Below are 25,900 nucleotides of genomic sequence, written 5' to 3' on the forward strand. Positions count from 1 at the left end.
TATAGACTCAGAAAGAGAGATGAAAAAAAGGTCTCTGCTCTTTCTATCAGAATGGATTTCACCAGGTAGATATTTTAAAATGCCACTCTAGACACAGTACTATTAATCAACCAAGCAAGATAATAGAAGGACAACACTGTGCCCTTGTAATCACTTTTATTTTTTTCTTTTCTTTCTTTCCTTTTTTTTTTTTTTTTTTAAAAGGTTGACATGGAACAGTAGCACTGACCTGACTGGCAATATCAGTAGCATTCTTGGCCCTCATGAAGTCGGGAGTTTCATTGGCCATGGCATTCAGGCCTCTTCCTTTGACTTCCAGCTCCAAGTCTCTCTTATATTCTTTCTGTAGCAGCATTTAAAACAAGAGTTACCCAACTTCCACGACGAGGTAGTCAATGCACAAAGATACTGTAAATCTACGTACTATACCACTATTTGGTTGCTAGTGTTCACCTTTGCTATTCCCCGTCAACATGTAAGGCTTCCTTTTGAACACTTTTAGCAACTTAAAGTAAAAAGGACATTTTAAATCTGGTTTGCTATATAACTAGTCCCGAACTTAGGTGCATAACACTCCAGTGTGGTTTTTTAATTTAAATGAGCACACCAAATGGTTCATGATCAAATCAAATCCTATTAGATAAATAACAGATTACGACAGCCAATGGACACGAACTATAATATTGACTCACTGGAAACTGAGATATATTTTATTTAACAGTTAATAACCACGTTGGATATGGAATTTGAAATTCAAACCTCTATCTCTCTTCTTTCCCTTTTTTTTGTGTAACTTGGCTAGGGAGGAGAAGACGCTCCAATCCTACCTCATTGAGGATCTGAGTGGCGTTCTTTGCTCTCAGCATGTCAGGTGTGTCTTCCATTTCACTGAGACCCTTCCCACGGATGCTTTCCTCTAGGTCTTTCCTGTATTCTTTCTGTATCACAAAACAAAAGCAACATCACTGACAAGAAAGCCTGGATCATTCCTCTTAGATGAAAAGGAAAAACAAACAAGCAAAGACAAACAAAACAAAACAAAACCAAACCCTCCAGTTTTAAGTAGTGACAGTTTAGTGATTAAAGATATGATAAAGGTGGGGTATAAGCTTCATTGGTTGATATGAAATATCAAATAAGAAACTAGCACATTTCGTTAGGTATTCAGTTAAAAAATGAGAAGAATTAACGTGGGTAAGAGATTAGGTGGTAATACCAAACACATGTGAACCCAACTTGAAACCCGCAAAAGTTAGATGGTGATGAAAATGGTAGAAGGATCACACTGATGAGTGTCATTAGTGTAATTATTGGGATCAAGAGCGAAAGCAAAGACCACGTGGGCACTACCTCGCTGGCTATTTTGGTTGCATATTTGACATGTAATAAAGCTGGTGTGACCTCCAGGCCTGTCAGGTTTCTGCCTTTAATGGACTCTTCATAATCTCTCCTATATTCTTTCTAATGTGATTAGGAAGGAAACACAAATTAAAAAAAGAATCTTTATTACAACTTGTTTCTCAAACCTAGGAAGAAAAAAAAATTACAACACAGTCCTTCCATGTATGACCCCTTAACTGTATCATTGTTTTGCTAAAGGTCACTCATTTGAAACGTAGTGTGGTTGTTCTGGAAATATTTTGTTTACAACAAACAGCCTCAAGGAGACTCAGAATTTAAGAAGCCTTGTTGGGCTCCTCATTCATATGTCCAGCACTGCTTCTGGGGCTGCCCCACTGTCTGCCTCACAGCAGGGAAGGCCAGTGGAAGGCAGCCTGTGCCACCAAGACTCTGAATCTGCTGTCATCTCTCCTGAGGCAACAAGAGTTTACTTCTGAACTAAAAGTAAGTAAGAGGAAAATAACACCGCAGAGGAAGAAGAGCCTGAGGGCACGAAATGCAAATTTGGCCTTTTTAATAGTCATGACTTCTTATTTGTAATCTCTGAATAAAGTGGCCAATGAAAACATGGAGAAATCCTAAGATTTTGTCCTCCACTGAGAGAGTCACAAGCTCCCCCATCTCCTCTCCAATCCCTGGTCTAGGGTGTCTCATCAGGAGACTTAGAATAAATGCTAGAACTCCATTCTAATAATTTTTAATTTTGATAGAATTTTAAACTTACAGAAAAGTTGCAAGGCTAGTACAAGGAACTTCCATAGACCCTTTACCCAGATTCACCAGTTTTATGAAGTTATGTTAAACTTTTGATTATTTGGCCTTCTTTATACCAGAAAGCTTCACAAAGTTCTACTTTATTAACAACCATTTATCTTTATGTTTGGGGATCTGCCCCACAGGGGAGAAGTAAAAAGCAACCCAAAATAAGTCTGTTTCCTAATGAAAACACTTTCTAAAATTCAAAATAAGATTCCATTGTTCTCTGTCATTGGTTAAAAAGAAAAAAAAAATTTTTTTAAGATACTTGTGCTTACATTTCTAATATAGGAAATATGGCATCTTGACATCTGATGTTTTGATAAACATCTTGATCATTACTCTTTTGTTTGGCCTGGGACTTCCTATTAAGAGTAATCTAAAGCCAAGGGTGGGTCTGTGCAGAGGGAACTTTTCATTTATCCAAGAAAAATTCATATTATTCAATATAATTTCAGAGTTACTAGTCTGCTATGTTCTAATGAAAATTATGTTCTATGTTCTATGAAAATAAAAGAGTTGAAATAAAACATAGATGCTAAATATTTACTGTTTGGAACATTTAGTATAACTGAACCATAAGATTTGATATGGAAACATTTTAGTGAGCACATGAAAACAAGTTCCATCATCTACTACTTTTGGATACCAGAAGGCTGGATACATGTGTGTGGGCAGAGCTGGTCTTGAACAGCTTGACGGCATGTTTGCGGTGTGGTGTGTTTCACAGGACTCACCCCACTTTGCATTTGCTGAGACTCTTTGGCAGTGATGTACGTTGGTGTTTCAAAGTCCAACATGGGCTTTCCCCGTTCCTTTTCATACTTTTCTTTGTATTTCACCTAGTGATGAAGAGCTTTATTAGATAGATAGATCTCCTCCAGCCAATTCCCAGACAGAGACTAGTGTAGGGATAGTATTTTTTTTTTTTAAAGATTTTATTTATTTATTCGACAGACAGAGATCACAAGTAGGGAGAGAGAGAGAAGGGGAGGCAGGCAGAGAGAGAGAGAAGGGGAGGCAGGCTCCCCGCTGAGCAGAGAGCCTGATGCGGGGCTCGATCCCAGGACCCTGGGATCATGACCTGAGCTGAAGGCAGTGGCTTTAACCCACTGAGCCACCCAGGTGCCCCGGGATAGTATTTTTTTAACTGATACATTAGTCCACATGGGTGGCATCTCATTGCCACTCAAAACAGGTTCTTATGTTTCAGATCTAGTACCTTTTTTGTTGTTGCATGGGAGAAAACATCCTTAAATCAAATTTGTGTTCAATTCAAGGAAACAAAAGAATCATTGCAGAAGAAATCAGCTAAGAGACAGATCAAGGGAAGGAAATGCATGGGGACCATCACCCATCCGAGAAGGTCGGCTGAGATCTGATAGGTGTAGATGTGAACACTGTAACTACAGTATCTGTCAATATTTCTGGGAAAGATCTCCAGTTTGTCTTTCATGAGGACTTTTATCAGAGACCTGGGGTCTCTATTCGAGAGAGAACACGTACAACTTTCTATGTCAAGAACTGGATCTAGGTCATAATGAGTCCCATATTCAATGCAGCCAATAGTAGTTCATATAAAAATGAGAACTGGTTTACCTGTCGACTGACTTACTAAGAAATTTGATGTTCTCAAAAGAGCCCCAGTGCTATTTTACAAATACAGTATCCTCATCCTTACAAATACAATGCCCCAATCCAAAGGAGGATGAGGACCTGCAATTAGGAGTGGGGGCGGCCCACAGATATTCAGAAATGGAAAGTCAGAGAGGCAGAGGCCCTTGTCCACCCAACATCTTCATGGCAATGCTCAGTCTCAGCCACCTTGCTGAAAATAGAAATCTGGGGGCACAGGCTGCTTCACAGTCGACATGAAGACACTTCTAGTAATTTTGCCCTTTCTGTTAATGCCCAACAGGGAACCTAAATAATTCTGGTTATGTGACAGAGGAAGTCATGTGATAGCAAACTCTTTCTCTGAGTCCTTTCTTTTGAGAATCTTCATTATTTTACAAATTTTCGACTCCTTAAATACCCACAAATATTTCAACGGTAGATCTAATCATGTTACTTTTCTGCTCAAAATCCTCCAAAGGCTCCCTCCCATCATTGCAAGGTTTCCTAAGCTGGGGTGGAGACTCATGAGGGAACACTGGGGTTATGGTAAGGGGATTATCCCCCTCGTGGCATAATCTTTATGCTTCCAGCCCATCAGTGATCTGAATAACACACACTGCATGCATAGAGACTATTTCTTCAATACGTGTTGATGCTGTTATTTATAGCATAATATTTTGTTTCAAAATGCTGCTAAATTCCAAGCTCCCCTGTATCCCTGGATATTTTCCTCCAGCAATCGTTACTAAAATTATTACTACCATTCTGAGGGGGCATTTATGAACATTTTTGACACTGTAGCTGAACGCACATCAGGAAACAGTCTGGACTGACTTACTATGCTCTGCAACTCTGTGGCCTCCTTGAGATGAAGCTGCTCCAGATTATCAGGTATCGTGTGGTAGTGGCCTTTACTCTTCTCATAGTTCTTCTTGTACTGGTACTGAGGGGAAGAAGGCACAAAGGCACATGCATTGGAAAAGCTGCTCAGCATTTCGGTTTTTCCTCTTTAGGTTAGACATTTACACAGCAGCATTGTCAAGACCACACTAAGAGCAGCAAACGCTAAGTGGGGGGTTACACAAATGTGTCAGAGGAGGAAGAGCCATGTCCAGAACTGCCCGGTTAATCCCGGATGGCCAGTCCTTAGGTTATATGGCATATGCAAAGGAGGTGTGAAAAGTCAAAAGTGAAAAAAATTATCCCAAACCACGATTCTATGTCCTTCGAAGGAGGGAAGGGCTTAGTCAATTGGAAAATAAAAAGATTAAATATTCTAAGAACAAAAGCTTTTTCACATTCGGAGAGGTGTCACAATCCGTGGAGAGTTGGTAGACTAATGCCGTAACTTGGAAGGATGCCTTCACATGAAAGAGCTTTCTCATAAATCTGGTGTCCCGGGAGCAGAGGAGGAGATGTATGCGAGCTCAGCAAAGGAGTTCAGCTGCAAATGGGTGAAACATGCCGTTTCTACAGCAAACGACTGAGCTTACAGAACTGGCAAGGTGGCTGGTATTCAGCACATGATTCATTATCAGAGATTCCTTCATATCAGTCACAGGCTTGTGAAGTTTCTTCAGGTCGGCCTTATATTTAACCTGCATGTGAGGGGGGGAAGAATGAAATCACATAAATAGGAACCGGCAGACAGTACCGACGGAAGCCATGGAAGAGGTCCCATCCTGAAATAAATTCTGGAGCTGGTGATAAAAATGCACACACCTCGCTTGCAGTAACTACAAAGTGGAAAGTGGCTCAAGTGTCCATAAACAGATGAATGGAGAAGTAAAATGTGTATATACACAATGGGATATGATTTAGTCACGAGAAGAAATGCAATTCTGACAAGTGCTATGACAAGGATGAACCTTGAAAACATGATGCTAAGTGAAGTAATGCAGACAAACAAAGGACAATTACTGTATGGTCCCACTTAGAGAAGATTCTCTAGTAGACAAATTCATTGAGACAGAAAATAGATTATAGAGGTTACGAGAGGATGGGGGGAGAGAGGAATGGAGTTCTAGCTTAATGGTTGTACAGTTTCTGTTTGGGGTGATAGAAATAATGGTGACTGTTGGACAACACTGTGAATGTAATCAATGCCACTGAACTGTACATTTTATTTATTTACTGATCTCCACACCCGTGGGGCTCAAACTTACAACGCCGAGATCAAGAGCGTTCTTCTGAGTGCTCTGAGAGCACTCAATCATACGTTTAAAAATAGTTAAAATGACGAATTTCATGTTATATATTTTGCCACAATTAAAAAAAAAACATACCTCACTTGCGAGATTGTTAGCATCTTTCATGACTTTGTAGAGCTGGCTGTCTTTTGGATTGAATTGCGGTGTTTTGCCCTTCTCTTTGTTGAAATTTTCTCGGTATTTCACCTAATAGCAAATGAGAAACTCCAGATTATTTCTGAACGTCAATTAATTCGCAAACTAAGAAATGGAGGAAATACAAATACAAAGAATATGTTATACATAAAGGGATCATATAACTTATTATCCACACTAGTATGCTTTTAAGAGTAAAAAAAGAGCACAACCAATAGTTATGTTGGGGCAACAGGGAGTCAAGGGTAAGAATGAGTGCTACGGTATTCGCCTTGCTCATTTTTATATTATCCAGAAGTAGGAAAGATAATCATCTTTTTTTTTTTAATCAACCAACAGCTAATTTATTTTTTGATTTAAATTCAATTAGCCAACCTATAGTACATCTTAATGTAGCGTCCAATAATTTATCAGTTGCATATTACCTCCAGTGCTCATTACATCACAAATCACCTCTTTTTAGTGCAAAACGAAAGTAAGAGGAATAAGGGTAAAGGCTTCAGGCTACATTCAGTGATCTAATGATTTGGAGCCTTCTGACCCTAGTAGCCAGTGAAACCAAAGGCATTTTAGGTCACCCGTAAGGAGTTTAAAGAGGGGTTGTAAATGATCCAGAAGAGTGAGACATAAGGAATCTGTTAAATTAGGAGAATTTATTATAATTTTAAAGTAGTACTTTGGCTATATCATTTTGATTTCTTAAAATGCAGCAAAAAAAATGGCATAATTTCTGAGTAAAAAAGAACAGAGTGTGTGGGGCAAAGCCCTTCAATACGATTTTTATCTAGAAGAGAGATGTTTTGCCATAATGATAAAAATAAGATTAAGTATACCTGTAGGATACAAAAAAGAATATGCAAAGGGCTAACTTTAATTTAAAAAATAAGCATAAATACCAGCTTACTCTACTAACAGCCACTCCAAATTTTAATATATTTTTTAAAATGTTCCAAGGTCATGCCATCATCAAGGTAAAAACAAAGAAAAGATTTGATGTTGAAATTTTGAAGACTTTGCTGTTTCTGAAAATTGAGAGGCTTGCATTTCTAATCCTACATCAAACCTCAGATGTGGAAGGTTTACTTTCTCTGGAAGGCTTGTCTCAGGGACTGTAACTTCTCGGTGTGACCCCAGCCCCACAGGGGCTTCCCAGTGTGGGGCCTCCCCTATACTGACTTTGATGCCTGGCTGATACTTGATACTTGCGTAGAATACCTCAAAGGCCAAAGGAGAGGGCAGAGGCACAGGCTGCATCTTATGATGCTGCTGTGATGAGGCATTTGAAGAAAACTAATGCACTCATCAGGGATGTAGGACTGACATCAGCAAGCTGACATCTCTTTTCCTTTTGCTCATCTACTTTCCTAACCTCAGTAAGGGGACTGACCAAGTTACACTCTTTTCTGTTGATTTTGTGTTGAAACGTGTGGAATGCTATAGAACTTTCTTGAAAGATTTACTTCTGTGCACCCCCTCCCTCTGGAACATGCCGCTTGGAGTAGGAAGATAGAGTAGACTTGCTCGATAGAAGATGATGGAGTAGACTTGCTCAATAAATGTGATTTAATTGAATGAAAGGAAAAGAGCTGTCATGCCTATGTAAAATAGCTGAAAATGATGATTTACAGGAAAACTCAACAGAATGAGGCATGTCCCCTCAGCACCCTGGATATACCTTGATTACTTTTCACTCCAAAGTGTAATTATTTATCTATGGACATAAGGTTGAGGACATCCGTTCACCCCCTTAGTTCTTAGCCCAGTCATGTAATACATGGATGCTGAACGGCAGAATAAGAGTGACTGCATCTGGTTGGGTTCTAGAAGTTTTTCATTTCATGACACTTGCCTGTTAAATTCCCACAGGTGACTCAAGTGTGAATGCCACCCTTGGGATACAATCTCACTACCTGAGGAGAGGTGCCAGTAGGACCTCACAAGCTGATATTTCTCTTCCTGAAGACTGTTAAGCACTCAAATATCTAGACACACACCTATAAGTGGAAAAGTGGAGAGTGAGAAAGGCCTGAAGATCTCAGAGAGAAGTAAGAGACAAAGGTCCTTGCTAGACTTTTACAATCTAATTTTTCAAAGCTCAGCAGTGCTCTCCAAGACCCAGGATCTCTCTTGTTGCTACTTCTGCACTTCCCTGCTGGGAATCCCGTCTTCCTGCGAGGTTCTTCACGTGAGAGCTGCCACACACCCATCTGGATTACCTGGCTGCTCAGCCTGGCTGCCTTCTTGGCCATTTCAATGTCTGGGCGACCAAGCATGCTTAACCCATGGCTGCCTTCCTTGCGGTGCTTGGCTCTGTACTCCACCTGAATCAAAGAAAACCGAGATGGGCAATACATTCTAAGAGGTGGGTGCCTTGTCATACTCGGTGGCCGTGACCTCTGGGGAGCAGGTCCATTTTCACCACACACGTACCTCACTGGCCTGTTTGGCTGCCTGCGTGGCCTTCTTGATGTCTGGCCGATCAGCCACCGTGGTGTAATGCAGGTTTTCCTTGGCATCTTTTTTGTATGCGACCTTTATTTGGAGAGAAAAGAATGTTTACTCATGTGGAAGATAGGCTATCTTTGAAAAAGTCCTCATCAAGCACAAACAACCCTTTTATTAAAACCAAACCAATTTTTTAAACCACCGTATTTTCTAAACTACCAGAGAGGGAAATTAGGAATACCACTCAATTGCACCAGCCTGCTAGGCGCCAAGGTGGGATCCACTGGCTCAGCAGGACCGTGGAGAGCGTGGACAGGGGAGCTTACATTGCTCTGCTTCTTGGCCACCTCCATAGCATGCTTCACGTCCGGGGGCTCCAGCATGATGGAGTAGTTGGATTTCCCTTTCTCCTTGACGAACTTCTTTTTGTAATTTGTCTAAATAGAGCCAGAATTACTTATGTGAGCAGAGGAATCTGGGAAAAGAACTGGTTTACTTGAAGAGCTGTGAGATCTCCATGAAAATCCATGGCTCCCCATGCGGGCATCAGTCTGGAACCTGGATCTCTTATCCATATGCTAGCTCTTCCTTGTCCTGTCTGTCCTGGAGCCCAACACTTGAAACACAAGGCAATCTTGGGAGAACGGACTACAAGCAAATTAAACTCTTTCATTTCCCATTTCTAGCTTTAGAAAACATATGAAACCATAAAGGCTCATAAAAATATAATAGCAAGATTATGAAAGCATTATTGATAAGGACAAAGTGGGCAGGGATTACTTAATTACGAAGTAGTGATTTTACTTCTCTAAAACTGTTCAGCAGTTTAATGATCGGACTGGCCATTCTCAATCAGCAACGCTTCCTCCTTTTATTAACGCTAGGTTACTAACATCTTATATTGTAGATAACAGGTCCTGTGGCAAAATGTCCATTTGCCATAGTTGCCATAATAGGAAACCTAATAAATATGGAGTCCTCCTTTAAAGCAGAATTGAAAATTCACACATAGGCATTGATGACGGTAAGGGTGAAGCGATGTACAGGAAGGCACTTAGAAGCAAAAAGGCAGCTCGCCCCAGATTTCCCTGGATTCTAAGGTAAAGTAGTATTGCTGCAGCCAAGAGTCCTGGGGCTGGTCACTTACGTCACTGACATTCTTGGTCACTTCCTTGACATGGATGGTGTCCCTGGTCTCTGGCAGTGTTGTGTACGAGCCCTGGGCCAGGTGCTTCTTGACATAGTCCTTGTACTTGTTCTGAGGGAATCCACAGAGAGCCTGTTAGAGTGTGTGCCTGGGGCATTAGCCCAAGAGGGAAGCAGAGCATATGTTGCTGGAAGGTTACCTCAGACACCAGATTGCTGACAGTCTTTGCCAGGAGGATCTGAGGAGTGTCAGGCACAGCATGGCAGGTTCCTCTTTCCTTGACATGTTTCTCTTTGTATTTCAGCTGCAGGGGTGCAAAAAATATAGATTTAGCTCCTCTGGGTATCTGGTATATATTTACTCAGTCCCTGAGTCACTAGATAGAGCTGGGAAAACAGAATCACTGACAGTAAGGACACTAAACTCAATAAAAGATCTGATGTTTGGAAATCTTGGGAACTATACAAAAAGACTTTCTCTCTTCCAAGTTGAGGCTTTAATGATGATCAAAATGGATCTCATGATGAATCTTTATACCCCTAGTCTTAGTTCAAAGGACTTTTGAATATGTCATTTGATCTGCTCCTGAATACTGGGAGGAATTATTACTTCTCCTTTACAGATGAAGAAACAAAGAAAGAATATGATCACTCAAAACCAAATGTTTCCTCATAGGATCCAGCCAGAACGTCAGCTCCCAATTCTTGATGTGTGAATGATCTCGCAGTGCAGTATACATTGAGAATGGTCACCTGGATTTTAAAGCTTCCCCTGCCTGTCACCCTGCTCTGCCATGTCACTGGCACGCTCACTGGGGACAGGGTCGTATTTCAGGACCTGCGCCTGAGCTCCTACACCAGCAGCCTCCTCTGTCCTTCCTTGGTGTCTCTGGGGACCGTGCCACTGAAGTGGGTTAGGTGTCATGGGAGGCACTGGATACTTACGTCACTTTCTATTAAAGAATTCCTCAGGGCCAGCACCATGTCTTTATCATCAGTGACAGAAAGCTTGCAACCTTTGAGGAACTCTCGGTCCAGTTTATACTCAACCTGAAACAGAAGAAAGGCAAAGGAAGAAGCTGGCATTTACTGTAATCTGTAATTCTCCTTTAAAGGGTGCTAGGAAGACTTGCTATCAAAAAGGGGGCAGAGGCTTCCTGGCCCCTCACTGCATGCTGGGCTCCCTGTCTCCAGCCCTGTGGCCAGGACCAAGTCCTTCCCACCCGCTCACCCCCAGTTCCTCCGCAGCCTCACTCAGGACTCTACACCCTAGTGCCTGTGCCCAGCTGTGGGAGACCACAGGTCTGCTTCCTGCGCTTGCCTTCCCCTCCTCACATCACCCCCCATCCTTTTGGGATGTCAAGTGTGCTAGGCTGACACCCAGAGCAGCAGTTATTATGAGTGATTATTCATGCTTCTGTCTCAGGTGTGTCAGAGAGCCCGACCATCCGTCCCTTCTCACATCGCTCTGCTGTAGGGACGACTTGGCTGCCTGGATGAAGTCTGGTCGATCAGGGGTCCACCTCCAGTAGGCTTTGTTGGCTTCATACTGCTTCTTGTAGTCCAGCTGTTTGTAACAAGACAAAAATAGGTCATTTCGTTCCATGGGCTGAATTCATAACCGCACGTGGCCTGGAGGGACACATTGTGCATCTCAACATACATAAAATCATGGTTCTTTATGCAAGCGAGAGCCCCAGTTAATATTTCTGGACAATTTATGCCACTAGTCAGCCACAGAAGAGGTCGTCTCATGGGACCATTTTGTCTCAAAATAGGGGCTAAAAATTTTAAAGGCCTCCAAGTAAAATAATTCTACAATTCCTTTCACTGTCGGTGTAGCTTTATCATCTTCAGAGTCAAGGACTTTCAACATCTAGCTAAACTCAGGCTTGATCTTTTTTAAATGATTAAATTTAGAGTACTCATTTCATGCCAGGCACTTTTCTCAGTGCTTACTAACTACTACCTCATTTAATGGTTGCAACGGCTGCACGAAATTGACAGCTTAGGAACCAACCAGCGGGTTAAACTGCCCAAGGGGAGGCAGCTCGTGAATGACAGAGCTGGGATTCAAACCGCCAGAGACTGGCTCCAGAGAGGCTCCCACACTTGCTAGACCTTCCCTGAGCTGGCCGCGGGTGGCTGCCTGGGGCCAAATCTGAGGCACAGGAGCACAAAGAGCTTAATCTGTGTCCTGGGAAGAGCCCTCAACAGCAGGCACATTTCTTTCCTCACTCTTCATTGTTCTGTCAAGGTATATTTTGCACCTCATCAACTCTGCATGCTTTTGAGGAGCTTTTCATGAGGTTTGCTTTATGATACCCTGAGTTTTCTCCAGTTATTGTCAAATTTTTCAAACCTACAACAGAGCTGCAAGAATCCTAGAGAATACCTGTACACCCACTACCTCGACTCTACATCGTACATTATAATGTGTTTGCTTTTTCACACACCCATCCTGCTACCGACCCAGCCCTCAATCCATCCTCGGGACACCTGCAAGCGACCTGCCTACCCCTAAGGTATTTGCGGACCCTGATTAATATACGTTCTCTCTGACACTAGGGGCATTCACTAGGTTATAATGGTTTCATTATGTAAGAAATTTATATATATTTTAAAAGTTAATACTCCTCAAAATGCACAAAATATCGCTGTGGTTGAGGCTTTAAGGTGAGCAGGAGAAAAACATAGGCTAACTTCTGACAGCCTCAAGTGACTAAAATGTGCTTGTTTGCATGTGCATATGCATGTGTGTGTGTGTTTTCCAGAAGAATCAGGTTCTAAAGCAGGACAAGATGAAGATATAGAGGGTAGAGGGAATGAAAAATGACAAGACACTTTCCCACATGCAACCTTCGTTCCAGAATTAAATCTCCTATTTCTCAGCCACCTGGCAGAGAGGCTGAGTGGATGTAACACTGTGGCACACGTTTGGCCACCTTGGCTCTTCCCCACTCTCCTCTGCGAGAAGCAAAAGCAGCATTTAGATTCCAGCACCAGCAGTCATGCTGCTGGGGCTAACTCTTGATCCAGACTCATTAGAGCTCAATCACCTGAAGAGATGTAAAAGGAGGTCATGTGTCCTGCAGAAGCAAAATCCCCCATTAGCCTTGGGAAAGTTTCTGGAACTTACGTTGGTGTTGACTTTGTAGGCATCCTTGGCTGCTTTGATATGAACAGAGTCCGGCACAATGGTGCAGTTGGACTTAATTCTTTGGTAAACTTCTTTGTATTTCAGCTGGGGAGGAAACATAGTGAGACAAGGTTAATTTTTACAGTGGCCTACCAAGCATTAAAAGGCAAGAAATTAAAACCATCACTATAATACACAATGTTTCATAAGGCAGACTAAGTCTGTTGTGAAGAAAAAATGCTACCACGCACTTTCCTCGAAAGGTCTCGAAGTCCGTATTTTTCATCAATATCTCTGGTTATTGTTATAAGCAGAAAGTTTGGAGGAGCAGATACAGAAATGCTTCATTTTTCTACAGGGAGAGGGAATGGGCTGCTCCAGAGAAATGTTCAAATAGAGGTTTATGAACAAGTGATGTTCATGTTTGAAGTGCCGAAACTTATTTTAACATAAAAAAGTGAAAAAATATTTTAAAAATACTTTATAATTCCTGCCTTCATAAACAGTGCACTGGATGTATTTAACATTTTTCATGGCACATGGCAGAGAGGATCCACTCAGCTGTGCCCAGTCAGTTCACAGAATCACCAGCAAAAAAAAGGATGATTTTGGTTTAAAGCCACTGGCTGACTGCTGAGCAGGAATAAATAACTGGACCAGGGTTCATTATGTCACGTTAGAAAGAGCCCAAGATGAGAGGAGCTGCGAACATTCTGATACTTACATCACTGACTTCATCTTTGACCTTCCTGACGTGCAGCAACATGGGTGTGTCGTGGATTGTCGTGTAGCCTCTTGGCTTGGCCTTGTTGTATTCCAACTTATAAAGTATCTGAAGGAGAATGAAAAGCAGAAGGAGACAATATTGTGCATCTCAGTTTACAATATAATGTAGCATAAAAATATGCATGCAAAGTGTTTTGTGTGCTTTTTGAGTGTACCTAAAGGAAAGAGAATTCCATAAAATCAACAGGCACTTTCCTGCTTTCTGCTAAGGCTCCACTGCCTCTAAATTGGCATGTTTGCCAGTTTAGTTGGAATAACTCTTTATTGTAAAAGAAGAGTTGTGAGCAGAGCAGGACATTTAACATCCCTGCCTTCCTCCCACTAAACAGCAGTAGAATCTTCCGGACATTGTGACAATCAAAAATGTCCCTCCACATCTGCAAACGCTCCCCGAGTCTGAGAATCCATCCAGCGTTTCTTGCACTTACGTCACTAATTTGTTTGTTGACTTTTGTGGTACGCAGGTGTTCTGGAGTATCCACGATTGAGGTAAACTTGTCCTTTGATTTTTCATAATCTTTTCTGTACTTGATCTAAATTGCAGAAGAGAACAAGTTAACTTGAAGCAGAATAAAGGGCTTTAACGAGGGTAATTTTCCTCAAAAGAGTCCCATAGCAAATAGGATTATTAGATAAGCCACGGGGTCATACTTTCTCTTTTAAATCTTAATAGAAATGTTTAATATAAAACTGTATTTGATAGCAATAGTGTAATGGAGTGGGCAAATAATCATAATAAGAAATGATATTTTCCATATTTTTATACATTAGAAGCCCAGGCCCAATGAGGTTAAAAAATATGAACTAAGGGACACATCTAGAATGAATCCTGGAGCCATGACAGGATCCTTGCTCTCTGGACTCTGATAGATAATGATTCACTTAAAATATGCTGCATCAAATATGTATGATATCTTAAGGTATATATCCATGTCAAAGATGAAACAGATATAAAATTAAAAAATGAGTATATATGGTTTAAAGTATTTGATTTTTCAAAAGACATTCACTTTTTGTTTAATTTCCAAGTCACGAGTGTTTCCCATGCACACAAGCCATTTAAAGCGGTACAGATACAGAAAGCGCAACAAAATGTCATGCATGACTATCTGATGATCACATCAGAACAAAGGGACAAATTCAGGCAAACAAGATGTTCTTATGGAGACCTCATCTCCCTCTTTTCACATGTTGACCTGGTGTCAAACTAAAGTGATAAAATGAGCTTCTAATACAAAAGACTGATTAAAAGCTCTTTTTTTTTTTTCATGTGGGAACAATGGCATTTTATCAATATCTGGAAGTTAAGCAATTATCTGGGTTTTATTTATTTATTTATTTTTTCTGCTTCAAATGTACCTTCCTCCGTGATGCAAAAGTGGTGGCAAGAGGTTCAACTGACCTTGCAGGAAGACAATGTTACCAGCTACACTGCCAACAAGTGTGTATGAGGACAGATATGCTGGAAATAACCTAGAAAATTAGCATCAAGCTCAAGAGGGGCCATAAATATGTACAATACTCAAGGAGCTGCACCACGACCCTCATCGTTCCCAAATGGTACACTTGTAGTGATCACTGAACAACGGATATTAAATGAAAACATTATTCAGATATTTTAGATGCCACTGAATCTACTTATATCCTCAATCCCTAAGGAATCCATTCCTTTGGGGCAAATACTAAAAAAATTGAAATCAGTGTTATACCAGTTTGGAAACAGAGTCTAAAACAGCCTCAGTTACTCTTACTGGGAGGCACTAGATGATATATGGATGTGGCTGCCACGCAGTCACACGTGGCCACAGGCAGAGGTCATTTGTAAGGAATGAATACTTATGCAGCAGGAAACCAGTCTGGGCAGGGAGCCGGAAAGGGAATCAAGGAAAGCGTAATGTCAGTGCCCCCAAGGCTTCTCAGTCACGTCTTCACATCATATCAGACATTACCTGGCTCCACATGTGTGTGTTGTAGAGGGCAGTCAACATATCTGGACGTAGAATTTCATTACAGCCTTGTTTCAGAAGCATCTTGGCACTAGATTTATATTTTCTCTGTTCATGCAAAGAGCAGTGAAGCACAGAAGAGACTTATGAAGACAGGAGAGAAGAGGGCTCTCTATCCCAATCTCTTCTGAGTGAAGAGATGTAGGCACACACACTTCATGTACTCAAATATACATGTGGGTGAAGACACTAACTACAGGGCAGTACCAAGCAGAATGACTGCAATACTTGCAGCGGAGAATCCGTCATCCTCCCGAAAGGGGAGTAACAGAGCTAGTCCCACCAACACTGCCTTACAGGACAGAAGACGTCACTGGAGTAGAAAAATGCAGTTTAAGGCGTTCTGTCCTCTTTCCTTCCATTAATTTGTGTCTTTGTTTTCACTTCTATAACTCAATTTGCAGTTTCCAAGTAGATCCTCCAGGAGAATAAAGGGTGAGAGGACCAACTTTTCTGTTTATCTTCACCACAGCACATGTGAGGACACAGAGTATGGACTGGCACACTCAAAGAGCTCATGGGCTCTTTGGGTGGCTAGACAGATACTTTGAAACGGAACATCCCAATATCATAGGCAGAACCTATGACATCCTTGCAGCAGACGGCACGACATCTCATGAGAAATCTGGAGCACAGTCCTGCCTGGGCTGTCCAGCCAGCCGCATCACAGTACCTGACTGATCTGGTCGCCTGCGATCTTAGCCAGCAGATGTCTAGGCTCATCGACTACCAGGTGGTATTTATCTTTCCGCTGCTCATAATCAGCTCTGTATTTTTTCTGCTCAAACATCATATCAAATTATGGCAAGAGTACAACTTCAAGGCTACACAGAAATGTCCCAAGATAAACACTCCAGAGAGCCAGAAACAGGTCATTTCTAGAGATGGGCTTCCAAAGCATCCGGAATAGTAATAACATGGAGGTAAAGACAGTCGATTGAAGATCACCTGGAGAAGGCTAGGACTTGGGATAGATCTGATTTGATGACACCAAAATTGGACAACCTTGTGCTTAAACATCTTCCATCTTTAAATATGGGGCCATAAGCAATGTTAGGTTTTATGGCATCTTAAATAAGGTACTAATGACCTATAGATTTACTATCTAAGGTTGTGAGAATCAAAGTATAATCGTGGGCAAATTCTACCAATTTTCTTATGGTAGTAAATTCGATTATAGAAGAGACCCTGGAAATCCTTCGCAAATTATAAAACAGTAACAAAATTTATCAAGACTGTATTCCTAGGAAGCTTCTGACAATAATTCTTCAGTCATCCTGTGTGGACATCTACTGAAAATGAACTAAATCCTTGTTGTTAAAAATAACAAAAACAACAAAAAATTCACATATTGAAATAAATATACCACTGGCCACATTTTCATTTTTAGATACATTTTACTAATTTTCTAACACTGTTTTTTGATTTCCATAAATCCATAGAAAATCCAAAGAGAGTAAATTAAATATAAAACCATCCAAATGTAAGTTAATTTGTAGCTTGCTCATTTCTGCCATTTTAAGCTGAATTTAAATTATGGCAACAGCAGTTCCAGGAAAGACTAGGTAGACTATAAAGGAATATTTTGGGTGCAAATGGATACTTCTCTGCACCAATGTATGAGTAACAGTGGCAATATATCCGACTGCAAAAATCATAACTATGCCCTTAGGGGTGGATCTATCAACCACCGCCATTTCTGTGCCCTGGTAAGGGATGCCAAATTAACCTTGAGCCTTGGAGTCTCCCAACTCTAGACAATATAATGTTTAAGGGAGTTTGGCTGATAGTGAACAAAATCCTTGACCTCCTTCTTGTCCCCCAAAAAGCTGTGCTGCCCTATGCTAGTGCAAACAGAGGCAATGATGGCGGTGGGGCCCTCACACCACTCTGGACAGTCCCTTTCACTTATTCACTGGACAGTCTCTTCACTCTGCTTTTGGTAGAGCCCATCAGATGATGACATTATAAGAGTCTTTCCAAATCTTTATCTTGAATCAACATTTAAATTGACCTTCCCGTTATTTTATGTATTGGGTTTTAATCAAGTAACTCTATAGACTTCTTAAGGGAACTGAATAGGCTTAAATGGATCAAGTCATACGTACCTCATTCATCAACTGAGTTGCATACTTGAAATGCTTATTGATTGGACAATCTGCAACATACTTGAAATCTGACTTCGTCCTTTCAAATACCTCTTTGTACTTATACTAGAGAAAAAAGAACATGGTTACTTATAGCAGGCTGTGATTACCTTAAGAATGAGACATATCATTTATCCTCTCATACAACTGAGATGATTTATTCATGGAGGCTAACAAGTAATTACTGAACACTTTGCCTCCTAAGGCAATGAAACGTATACCCAGATGGATACCTAAAAACTAGCCTCACAACACACCCTTTATTGAACAGATGTCAACTCAATCTATCTGCCGCATTAGGCAAAAACATAAATCAGACCCTTCTTTGTTTCTATATAAGGGTTATTATTTTATTCTATGTGAACTCGAAAGCACTTTTAATCCATTAGTTTGAAATAATTTTCCAGTAATTAATTAGATAATCATAAAACTTTAAACCAGAGGTGAGCTAACATCTAAACTACCATCTTTTTTGAAATGACCCTATGAACTATGAATGTTTTTTAACAATTTTAGGGGACTGTAACAAATACTATGTGACAGAATGAATGTTGTCCACAAAGTTTAAAATATTTACTATCTGGCACTTTTAGAAAAAATTGTTGACTCCTATATTTTAGAACTCAAAGGAAGCTAACCCAAGTGCTTTATTTTGGAAATAGGAAATAGGAAAAAGAGGCCAGAAAAACAAAGTTATTTGCCTCAAGTCACACATCAAGTTTGTGGATTAAAATCATCCCACTTTGTATTTGTTAGCATAGCAACTCTAACAAAGTAAGTCATCCAGAGACACAGTAATAGGAAGGAAATTCTGGAAGAGCCATGAGAAGTTATACTAAGATGGCTTTTCATTAAATTCAAATAAATGATATAAATAAATAATGACTATAGTCCGTGAGATCAGTACTAAGAAACTTCCTAAGCAGAGTGAACAATTCAGTACGTACTGCAGCTACAGGGTCTAGAAACTAGGATAGAGAGAGACATACGGAAAACTACTGCTTCAGCACTAATTCTCTCTGTGGGCACCGGAATATGTTAAATGCAGGTGATTTTTTTTTTTAATTTTTTTTTTAAAAGATTTTATTTATTTGACAGAGATCACAAGTAGGCAGAGAGGCAGGCAGAGAGAGAGGAAGGGAAGCAGGCTCCCCGCTGAGCAGAGAGCCCGATGTGGGGCTGGATCCCAGGACCCTGGGATCATGACCTGAGCCAAAGGCAGAGGCTTTAACTCACTGAGCCACCCAGGTGCCCCAATGCAGGTGATTCTTATCCTTGAGTAGACATACCTTGCTGTAGAGAGTCTTGTTCTTTTCAGCCAGAGTGAAGTCAGGGGTGTCATAGGCATAGCAACCAATGCCCTTTAGCCAGGTCAAATCTTCTTTATATTTTACCTGGGAGAAGAACATCACAGAATTTTAAGAACCCATCTCTGAACAGTAGTAGGCTAGGATCAATCCAAGTAGAACAAATAGAAGCTCTGACTGCTGAAGCATACGGAATACTAAAGTATTGAAACAATTACTTAAGAGAAGTTTTCAGTAATACTGATTTCTGCTCATTTTATGGTATACTGTTGTGTCATATATGGAAATTTTAATTTTTAATACTAATTAAACCAATTCAAATTTGACAGGCATGTTTTCCTAGAAAGTATATTAGCTCAGTAGCTATATTTTCAGAGAGAGCTGAAAATTCTAAAATGAGCATTGTTATGTGTCTTCATTTTTTCATGAAGTGGTCTCTCCAAATGATCAAAACTAGCCTATTTGCTAGACAAAGTAGATCACTTTCAGTCCTGTAATAGGATATCATCCATTTAGAAGAAAAATTAAGTTTATAAATTTGAATATATTTTTCTCTCTCTCAAGTTAAAGCTCAGTTATGTAGCAGTGAGTTTTAAGATTTAAATATCCACATATAGATCTGAAATCTGGCCAAGTGTTTTATCAGTTTCTATGCAGTGTTTGATTTTGTAAGTCACATGGGAGTATGAATTCATATGTAAAAACAGAAAGTTTTGAGACTCACATCACTGACTGCATCAGTGACTGCCCGGTGGTGGAAATGATCTGGGCGATCAGGAATGGACAACCAGATTCCCAACTGACTCATGTAGTTTTCCTTGTATTTTACCTGTGGTAAAAACACAAAGACAGCTATAAAGTCTTACCCAGCTTTCATATAAAAAAGTCTACATTTCTCTAGAGAGTTTTAAGAAAGGGAGAATACTTTAAAAAAAAAAAGATAGTAGATTATTAAGCCCAACAAAGTAGAAATATGCAGGGACATACTTTACTAATGTCATCTGTGACTTTACGATGATAAACAATGTCCAGAGCATCCTTCACAGTGTGGTATTTTCCTTTGGTCTTTTCAAATGTTTCTTTGTAGCGTAGCTGGAAAGAGAAAAAGCACACAGATTGTGAAAAACCACCATGTTAAATAATTGAGTTCTTTTAAGCTTGAACTCTCTTGAGTTTTCTCTTAGGTTTTCCCATGAATAAATTTAGAGAGATTAAAAAGCTCATTTTCACATCCTGGAAGAGAAGGACATTAGGAGAAAACCAGTGAAATCTGAATAGAGTTTAATAATGATGCATCAGTATGGATTCACTCATTGTGACAAATGTCCCATGGTAATGTATTAACAATAGGGGAAAAAGCATATAGGGTATATGGGAAGTCTGTCCTATCATTGCAACTGTTCTGTAAATCTAAGACTACTTAAAATAAGAAGTTTATTTAAATCTAAAACAAGCAAACAAACAAAAAAACTAATTGGGAGGAGAAAAAAGGAAACAACTTTGTTGAGCCCAAGATGTACTAATGAACATGGAAAGAGGAGAAAGATTTAGTTTCCAACTCCCAGTATCAAAATGCCTTCTCCAGGAGGCAGTCCTGAAACTTTGTTTTATAATCTTGATCTCTGTGGTAGTTCAAGAGATAACATCTCTGACCTTAACCTAAGACTATCACAGAAGATTCACCCTGTTTCCACAAGATGAGTTCTTCTCTGAGCAGTCTGTTTTCAACCTCAAGTCTTTTGGGGTAGCTGAACAAATACATAATTAAAGGTGTCTTTTGTCTGACATTTTAATTTACATTTTCACATGAATAATCTCATAAAATTGCTTAGCTCTATTTTGGGGGAATCGCCAGTGTAGAAAAGCCAAACTCAATGCCAGATATACCCTTGTTACATCCGACTATTTTTTTTTTTTAAAGATTTTATTTATTTATTTGACAGACAGAGATCACAAGTAGACAGAGAGGCAGGCAGAGAGAGAGAGAGGGCTTCCCGCTGAGCAGAGAGCCCGATGCGGGGCTCGATCCCAGGACCCTAGGATCATGACCTGAGCCGAAGGCAGAGGCTTTAACCCACTGAGCCACCCAGGTGCCCCACATCCGACTATTTTAAAGGTTAGAGTTATCAGCACTGGTCTGAGAAAGGCCTAGGGGTGGGGCTGTCCATTGGGGCGTCATGAGCCCTAGGTGCCAACTTTATTGGGTGACCACTCCCAGAGAGGGTGGTAACAGAGTAGGCTTGGTTCAAATTAATATTCAACAGTAACCTTGAAGTGATAAAGATGGGGATGTCACAAGACTCAAATATCCTAGGGGACAGATTTTGAGAGTCGTTTACAAGTTTCTCAGTTTATATTTTAAGCCAAATGATCTGTTCCTGGACCCCGAGAGTGTAGAACCAGTGCCCTAATATGTTGGTATGCTGTAGCCCTGAGCAGCACCCATGGGCATTTTACATTTAGTGAAGAGTGTGCTAACAACCTTGGATGTGTCAGGAGATGCCGGCACTATGTGCTCAGCCCGTTTATATCAGGCTGTTGGATCTCATGCCACTATACACCAGGGGAGGAATCTATGATATCTCATAGCTTCAGGGGACAAAGTGCTCATTCAAGTAGCAGACTCCTGTCTGCTCCAAATGAAAACCACTGACAAAATTACGGAACTGAGACACTGTTTCAGTTTTGCGGTGCCCTTTCATATTTCTGTTTAGAGATCACCGTAATGACTTTAAGATGCCCTGAAATCCTAGAGCAATATTCTTAAGTTGAGGGGTTATGGGGTTGCTTGAGCTTTGGGCTGAGTTTAAGCCCCCATATGCCCAGTCCTACAGGGATTCTGGTTCTGTTAATGCACGCCACGCACCTGCAGGTGGGCTCTGAGAAATGAAACTGATAAGAACTGGTTATCTACCCTAAGTTAATTTCATATCTTTATTAACAGATTATCTCATTACCATTGAAAGCCAGTCTTGTCCTTGTTCATGTAGTATGGGAAATGAAAATCTGTCCTTCCTAATTCTAACAAATGTGTCATTCTCATGACTGAGGTGGTCAAGAGAAGAAAGGGAACAACCTTTCTCTGCATGTTAACTAAGAGCCCGGCACCATGTCAGGAATGTTATGTACATTATCTTGTTTTGTCTAACTTCATTATCACAATTCTTATCCTCATTCCACATACCAGAAAACAGAGTCTTAGAGAAATTAAATTATATAGAATCATATAGCGGGCAAGTGACAGCAATGGGATTTGAACCATGTTTGGCTGACTCCAAGACCATGACTTTATGTATAAGTAACAATTATTTGTCAAGTATCCCTAGCAAATGCCACCAAAGAATTATAAGAAAGGGTCACTATTTGCTAAGAAGGTCAACAAGAAAAACAATATGCTTTTAGACTCTTGCAGCAGTATTCTTCGCTACTGTGCCTGATTCTGTTTGTGCCTTTTGTTGCTTCAAGTGCTGTTGTTGTTCTCATGATCCATGTTGTGGACCAGGTCTTTGAACTATGGAGGACTGTAATATCTTCTGTATCTTAGGTACCACAACCTCAGCTGTCCCTATCACAATAGAAGAAAGAAGAAAAGGACACATACATCACTGGCATTCCAGTAAGCTTTCTTGGCTCTGATGAGGATTGGCGTGTCTGGAACAGGGGTGTACTTGTCCTTCATTTTTTCATATTGAATCTTGTACTTTTTCTAAGAAATAAAGGCAGAAAAGAGACAAACTTAAGTTTAAGTGTTTTCATCCCTCCCAATTCACAGTCACATCATAGATCCAACCTAGGGCCATGATATATTGGGCCTGATAATAGCTTTATCTTCTGTGTTTTGATGCTGCTGAGCGTAATTACAGAAATTAGCTCTCTGATCAGAGGCAGCAAGGGAAGGTTTTAAGGAACCTTTTTTTTTTAATGATTTATTTATTCTAAGAGACAGAGAGCATGAGCAGGGAGGAGCAGGGGAAGAGGGACGGAGAGAATTTTAAGCAGATTCCCTGCTGAGTGGGGAGCCCGATGCGAGACCCAATCCCACGACCCTGAGATCATGGTCTGAGCTGAAATCAAGAGCTGGCTGTTTAACCAAGTGAGCGACCCAGGTGTCCCAAGATTTTTTTCTTTAACCCAGTGCACCTTGGTGCCAAATTCTCAACTTACCTCACTGACCAGGTCCTTTACATCTTTAGCATGCTTCAAGGCTTTGGTCTGGTTTCCAGCATGATGATGGGGTCTCTCTTTGGTGGCAAGTTCAACATACAGATACTAAATGATTAGAGAATAGGGATCAGATGTTAGAAACATAAAACATGTACTATTTAGTATTCAGTCATTTTCATTCATTTCTAACTATTCAATGGGAGGGCCAAGTCCACTTGTTCTAGTTTTTCCTGTATTTCTGTTCGTTTGCTTCTTTCTGTGTTCCACATTTGGAAACAGGATACATACACCAGTTACCTAACACCCTTACTGTTGAGTGCCGCCTGATCTAAAACCATGTGGCAAAGAATGTTATGGAAGAATGACTGGATTCTGACAAAGCCCTCAACACTCCTGCCACCCCACCACCACATGCATAAAATGTGGTTTCTTTTATCATGAATGATAGATAGGTCCTACAGCACGAATCAAGCAGTTTGGTCCACAGACCATTTATCCAATGAGGAAAGTTGTACACACAACTTAAAAAACAGACATGATATAGCTTGTTTATGTACAACACAACCACAGTTCTGATGGCCCCAAAGAAAACTGCTAGAAAATAAGGGCCATGAGGCTGCATCAAGGACAACCAAGCATGAGAGTCTGTTACTGAGCCGGAGTGGGAAGCCACAGGCAACACCCACCCCCCATGTCAGTGCTGGGGGTTTAGGAGTCTCTGTTTATGAGTCTCACCTGACTCTGAAGCTTCTGCCCTCGCTTGGCTCTTAAAAGATCAGGAGTGTCGGGAACTGAGGTGAAGATTGACTTCTGCTTTTTGCCTGCAGCTCTGTACACCAGCTGTACATAAAATAGTCATTACCATTATTTCTGCTTCATCAACACATTGTGTTCTCTGCTGAGAGATGCCTTTAGTGCTTACTTTATAAAGAAACCAAGGCCCACCCCACTGCAACAGGCTCGGTTTCTGCTCAATAAACCAATAATTTATTTACCTTCTGAGCCCTCTTTTTCTTTTTTCCTTGTATCAAAATAAGAGACATTCTGTAGCTGGCCCAAGATTCCAGCCTCCTACTGCATTCTCGGTCCTGTTCTCACCTGCCCTGTTCTAGGAGCCTGTGCCAGCAACTATTCTCGCCCCCCTCTTGACATCTTCAACCTTCTCATTTCTCCAGCCTTCTCCTTTCATCTGCAAATAAATTCCAGTCCTTTCCTTCACTAAGCCTTTTCCAATCTCTACCAATGACCTTGTTTCTACCTTTCATAGCCAAGCAGACTATGTATTTCTTTTTTTTCCTCTCTTTTGGTTAATTTCTCCAGGCAACAGTTTGGCTTCTACCCAGCCACGCCAATGAAGTCACTCTCAAAGGCTACCAAAAACTTTACGACTGCCAGATACAAGAATTGTTCTCTGTAGCAACTGAAACTGCTCAGCAGTTTCATTCCTGAAAAACGTCCTCCTCTGCCTCCCATTCTTGCACTCTCCCCTACATGGCCTCCTATCTTTCTAGGCACTCCTCAGCTTCCTTCTATGGTTCTGTCCTCCAAAGGCTGCCACTGGCTGGAGTCAGGGTTGGCCTCTTTCACCCCATACTTCTCCTTGGGTAACTTCATCTGTTCGTATGACTCAATCACCAACTCTCCTAAGTCAGACCAAAATTTTCAACAATGTTCTGAACTTACCATGTTCATTGCAGAATTCTCTGTATTATGTCCATCTCCAGCCCAAATCTGTTTTTTTCCCTATTTTGTCTACTTTGCTAAATGACTCCTCACTCTCCCAGGCATGCAGGCCAGAAACTTGAGGAGTCATCCTAGACTTCTCCCTCATTCCCATAACAAATGGTCATGAATTCTGGGCTCCTGACTTTGTGATAGCTTTTAAGTCCAATCCACCTTCTCCTTTCTCACAGACTGCCCTAGCTTGGCCTCCTGTATCATTTCTTCTCTTCCTCCTGTATCATTCTCAAGATGCTCCTAAAAAACCTTCCTAGGTCCTCCATTGGATCACTCTGCATGGCTCATTTATCTTTCCCAAGTCTGAGAAGGTGACATTCTTAAAGCTCAGATCTAATCATACCTTAATGCTCAGAAATAGTTCTTCAGTAATTTTTCATCAAGTCCAATATGAAGATATTGGACTTCATGAGCTGGCTTCTATCCTATGTTTCTAGCCTCACTTCTCAACATTCTTGCACACTCCCTTTCTGCTAATTGAAACTGTTTCCAATTCTAAGAACTCATTATGGCCATTTTCATATACTGCTCTTTCTGCTTAGAATGTTCTTCCTCCTCTTATCTGCCTGGAAAGCAGAGTCCTCACTGTCTTGATTATTCCTATGTGATATAATTCATCATACTGATGTTTGTTTCTCTTCACAGATATGGGCCAATGGAATGCAGGGGCTCGGCTCTATCATTCTTTTTTCACCTTGTGCTTGGATAAAAGATGTGAAAAACAGTAGTCCTTTGATAAATGTTGACGGAGTTTCATACAATGAGGCAAACTAGGAAGTACAAATGGTTAGCAAATAAATTCTAATTATCAATATAAATGCCTGTTGAACAGATAAAATATAGGAGATAAATAATATGTATATACATATGAAGGTGCATATCTATTTCTTTAAATATAAATTAT

The 25,900-nt window shown here is 40.6% G+C and overlaps 1 protein-coding gene across 32 annotated transcripts in view; it reads right to left on the bottom strand.

The window, feature by feature from the left end:
* Positions 1-25,900, bottom strand: part of NEB (nebulin) — a 202,116-nt gene that overhangs the window by 24,776 nt on the left and 151,440 nt on the right. For 30 of the 32 annotated variants that reach the window (XM_032857789.1, XM_032857787.1, XM_032857780.1 and 27 more), the window contains 25 exons: positions 23,995-24,099; positions 23,260-23,364; positions 22,697-22,801; positions 20,083-20,187; positions 19,820-19,924; positions 19,078-19,182; positions 17,750-17,854; positions 16,315-16,419; positions 14,064-14,168; positions 13,574-13,681; positions 12,850-12,954; positions 11,173-11,277; positions 10,656-10,760; positions 9,911-10,015; positions 9,712-9,822; positions 8,891-9,001; positions 8,550-8,651; positions 8,336-8,440; positions 6,060-6,170; positions 5,268-5,372; positions 4,613-4,717; positions 2,895-2,999; positions 1,351-1,461; positions 828-938; positions 230-343 (listed from right to left, as the gene is read on the bottom strand). In XM_032857789.1, coding sequence (XP_032713680.1) covers positions 230-343; positions 828-938; positions 1,351-1,461; positions 2,895-2,999; positions 4,613-4,717; positions 5,268-5,372; positions 6,060-6,170; positions 8,336-8,440; positions 8,550-8,651; positions 8,891-9,001; positions 9,712-9,822; positions 9,911-10,015; positions 10,656-10,760; positions 11,173-11,277; positions 12,850-12,954; positions 13,574-13,681; positions 14,064-14,168; positions 16,315-16,419; positions 17,750-17,854; positions 19,078-19,182; positions 19,820-19,924; positions 20,083-20,187; positions 22,697-22,801; positions 23,260-23,364; positions 23,995-24,099 — 2,664 coding nt within the window. Of the gene's footprint in view, positions 1-229; positions 344-827; positions 939-1,350; positions 1,462-2,894; positions 3,000-4,612; positions 4,718-5,267; positions 5,373-6,059; positions 6,171-8,335; positions 8,441-8,549; positions 8,652-8,890; positions 9,002-9,711; positions 9,823-9,910; positions 10,016-10,655; positions 10,761-11,172; positions 11,278-12,849; positions 12,955-13,573; positions 13,682-14,063; positions 14,169-15,584; positions 15,690-16,314; positions 16,420-17,749; positions 17,855-19,077; positions 19,183-19,819; positions 19,925-20,082; positions 20,188-22,696; positions 22,802-23,259; positions 23,365-23,994; positions 24,100-25,900 lie in introns of all 32 variants that reach the window. The other 2 variants (XM_032857791.1, XM_032857760.1) reach the window with 2 other exon arrangements.

Source organism: Lontra canadensis, unplaced genomic scaffold, assembly GCF_010015895.1.
Source record: "Lontra canadensis isolate GAN:19392208 unplaced genomic scaffold, GSC_riverotter_1.0 scaffold13, whole genome shotgun sequence".
NCBI lineage: Eukaryota > Metazoa > Chordata > Mammalia > Carnivora > Mustelidae > Lontra > Lontra canadensis.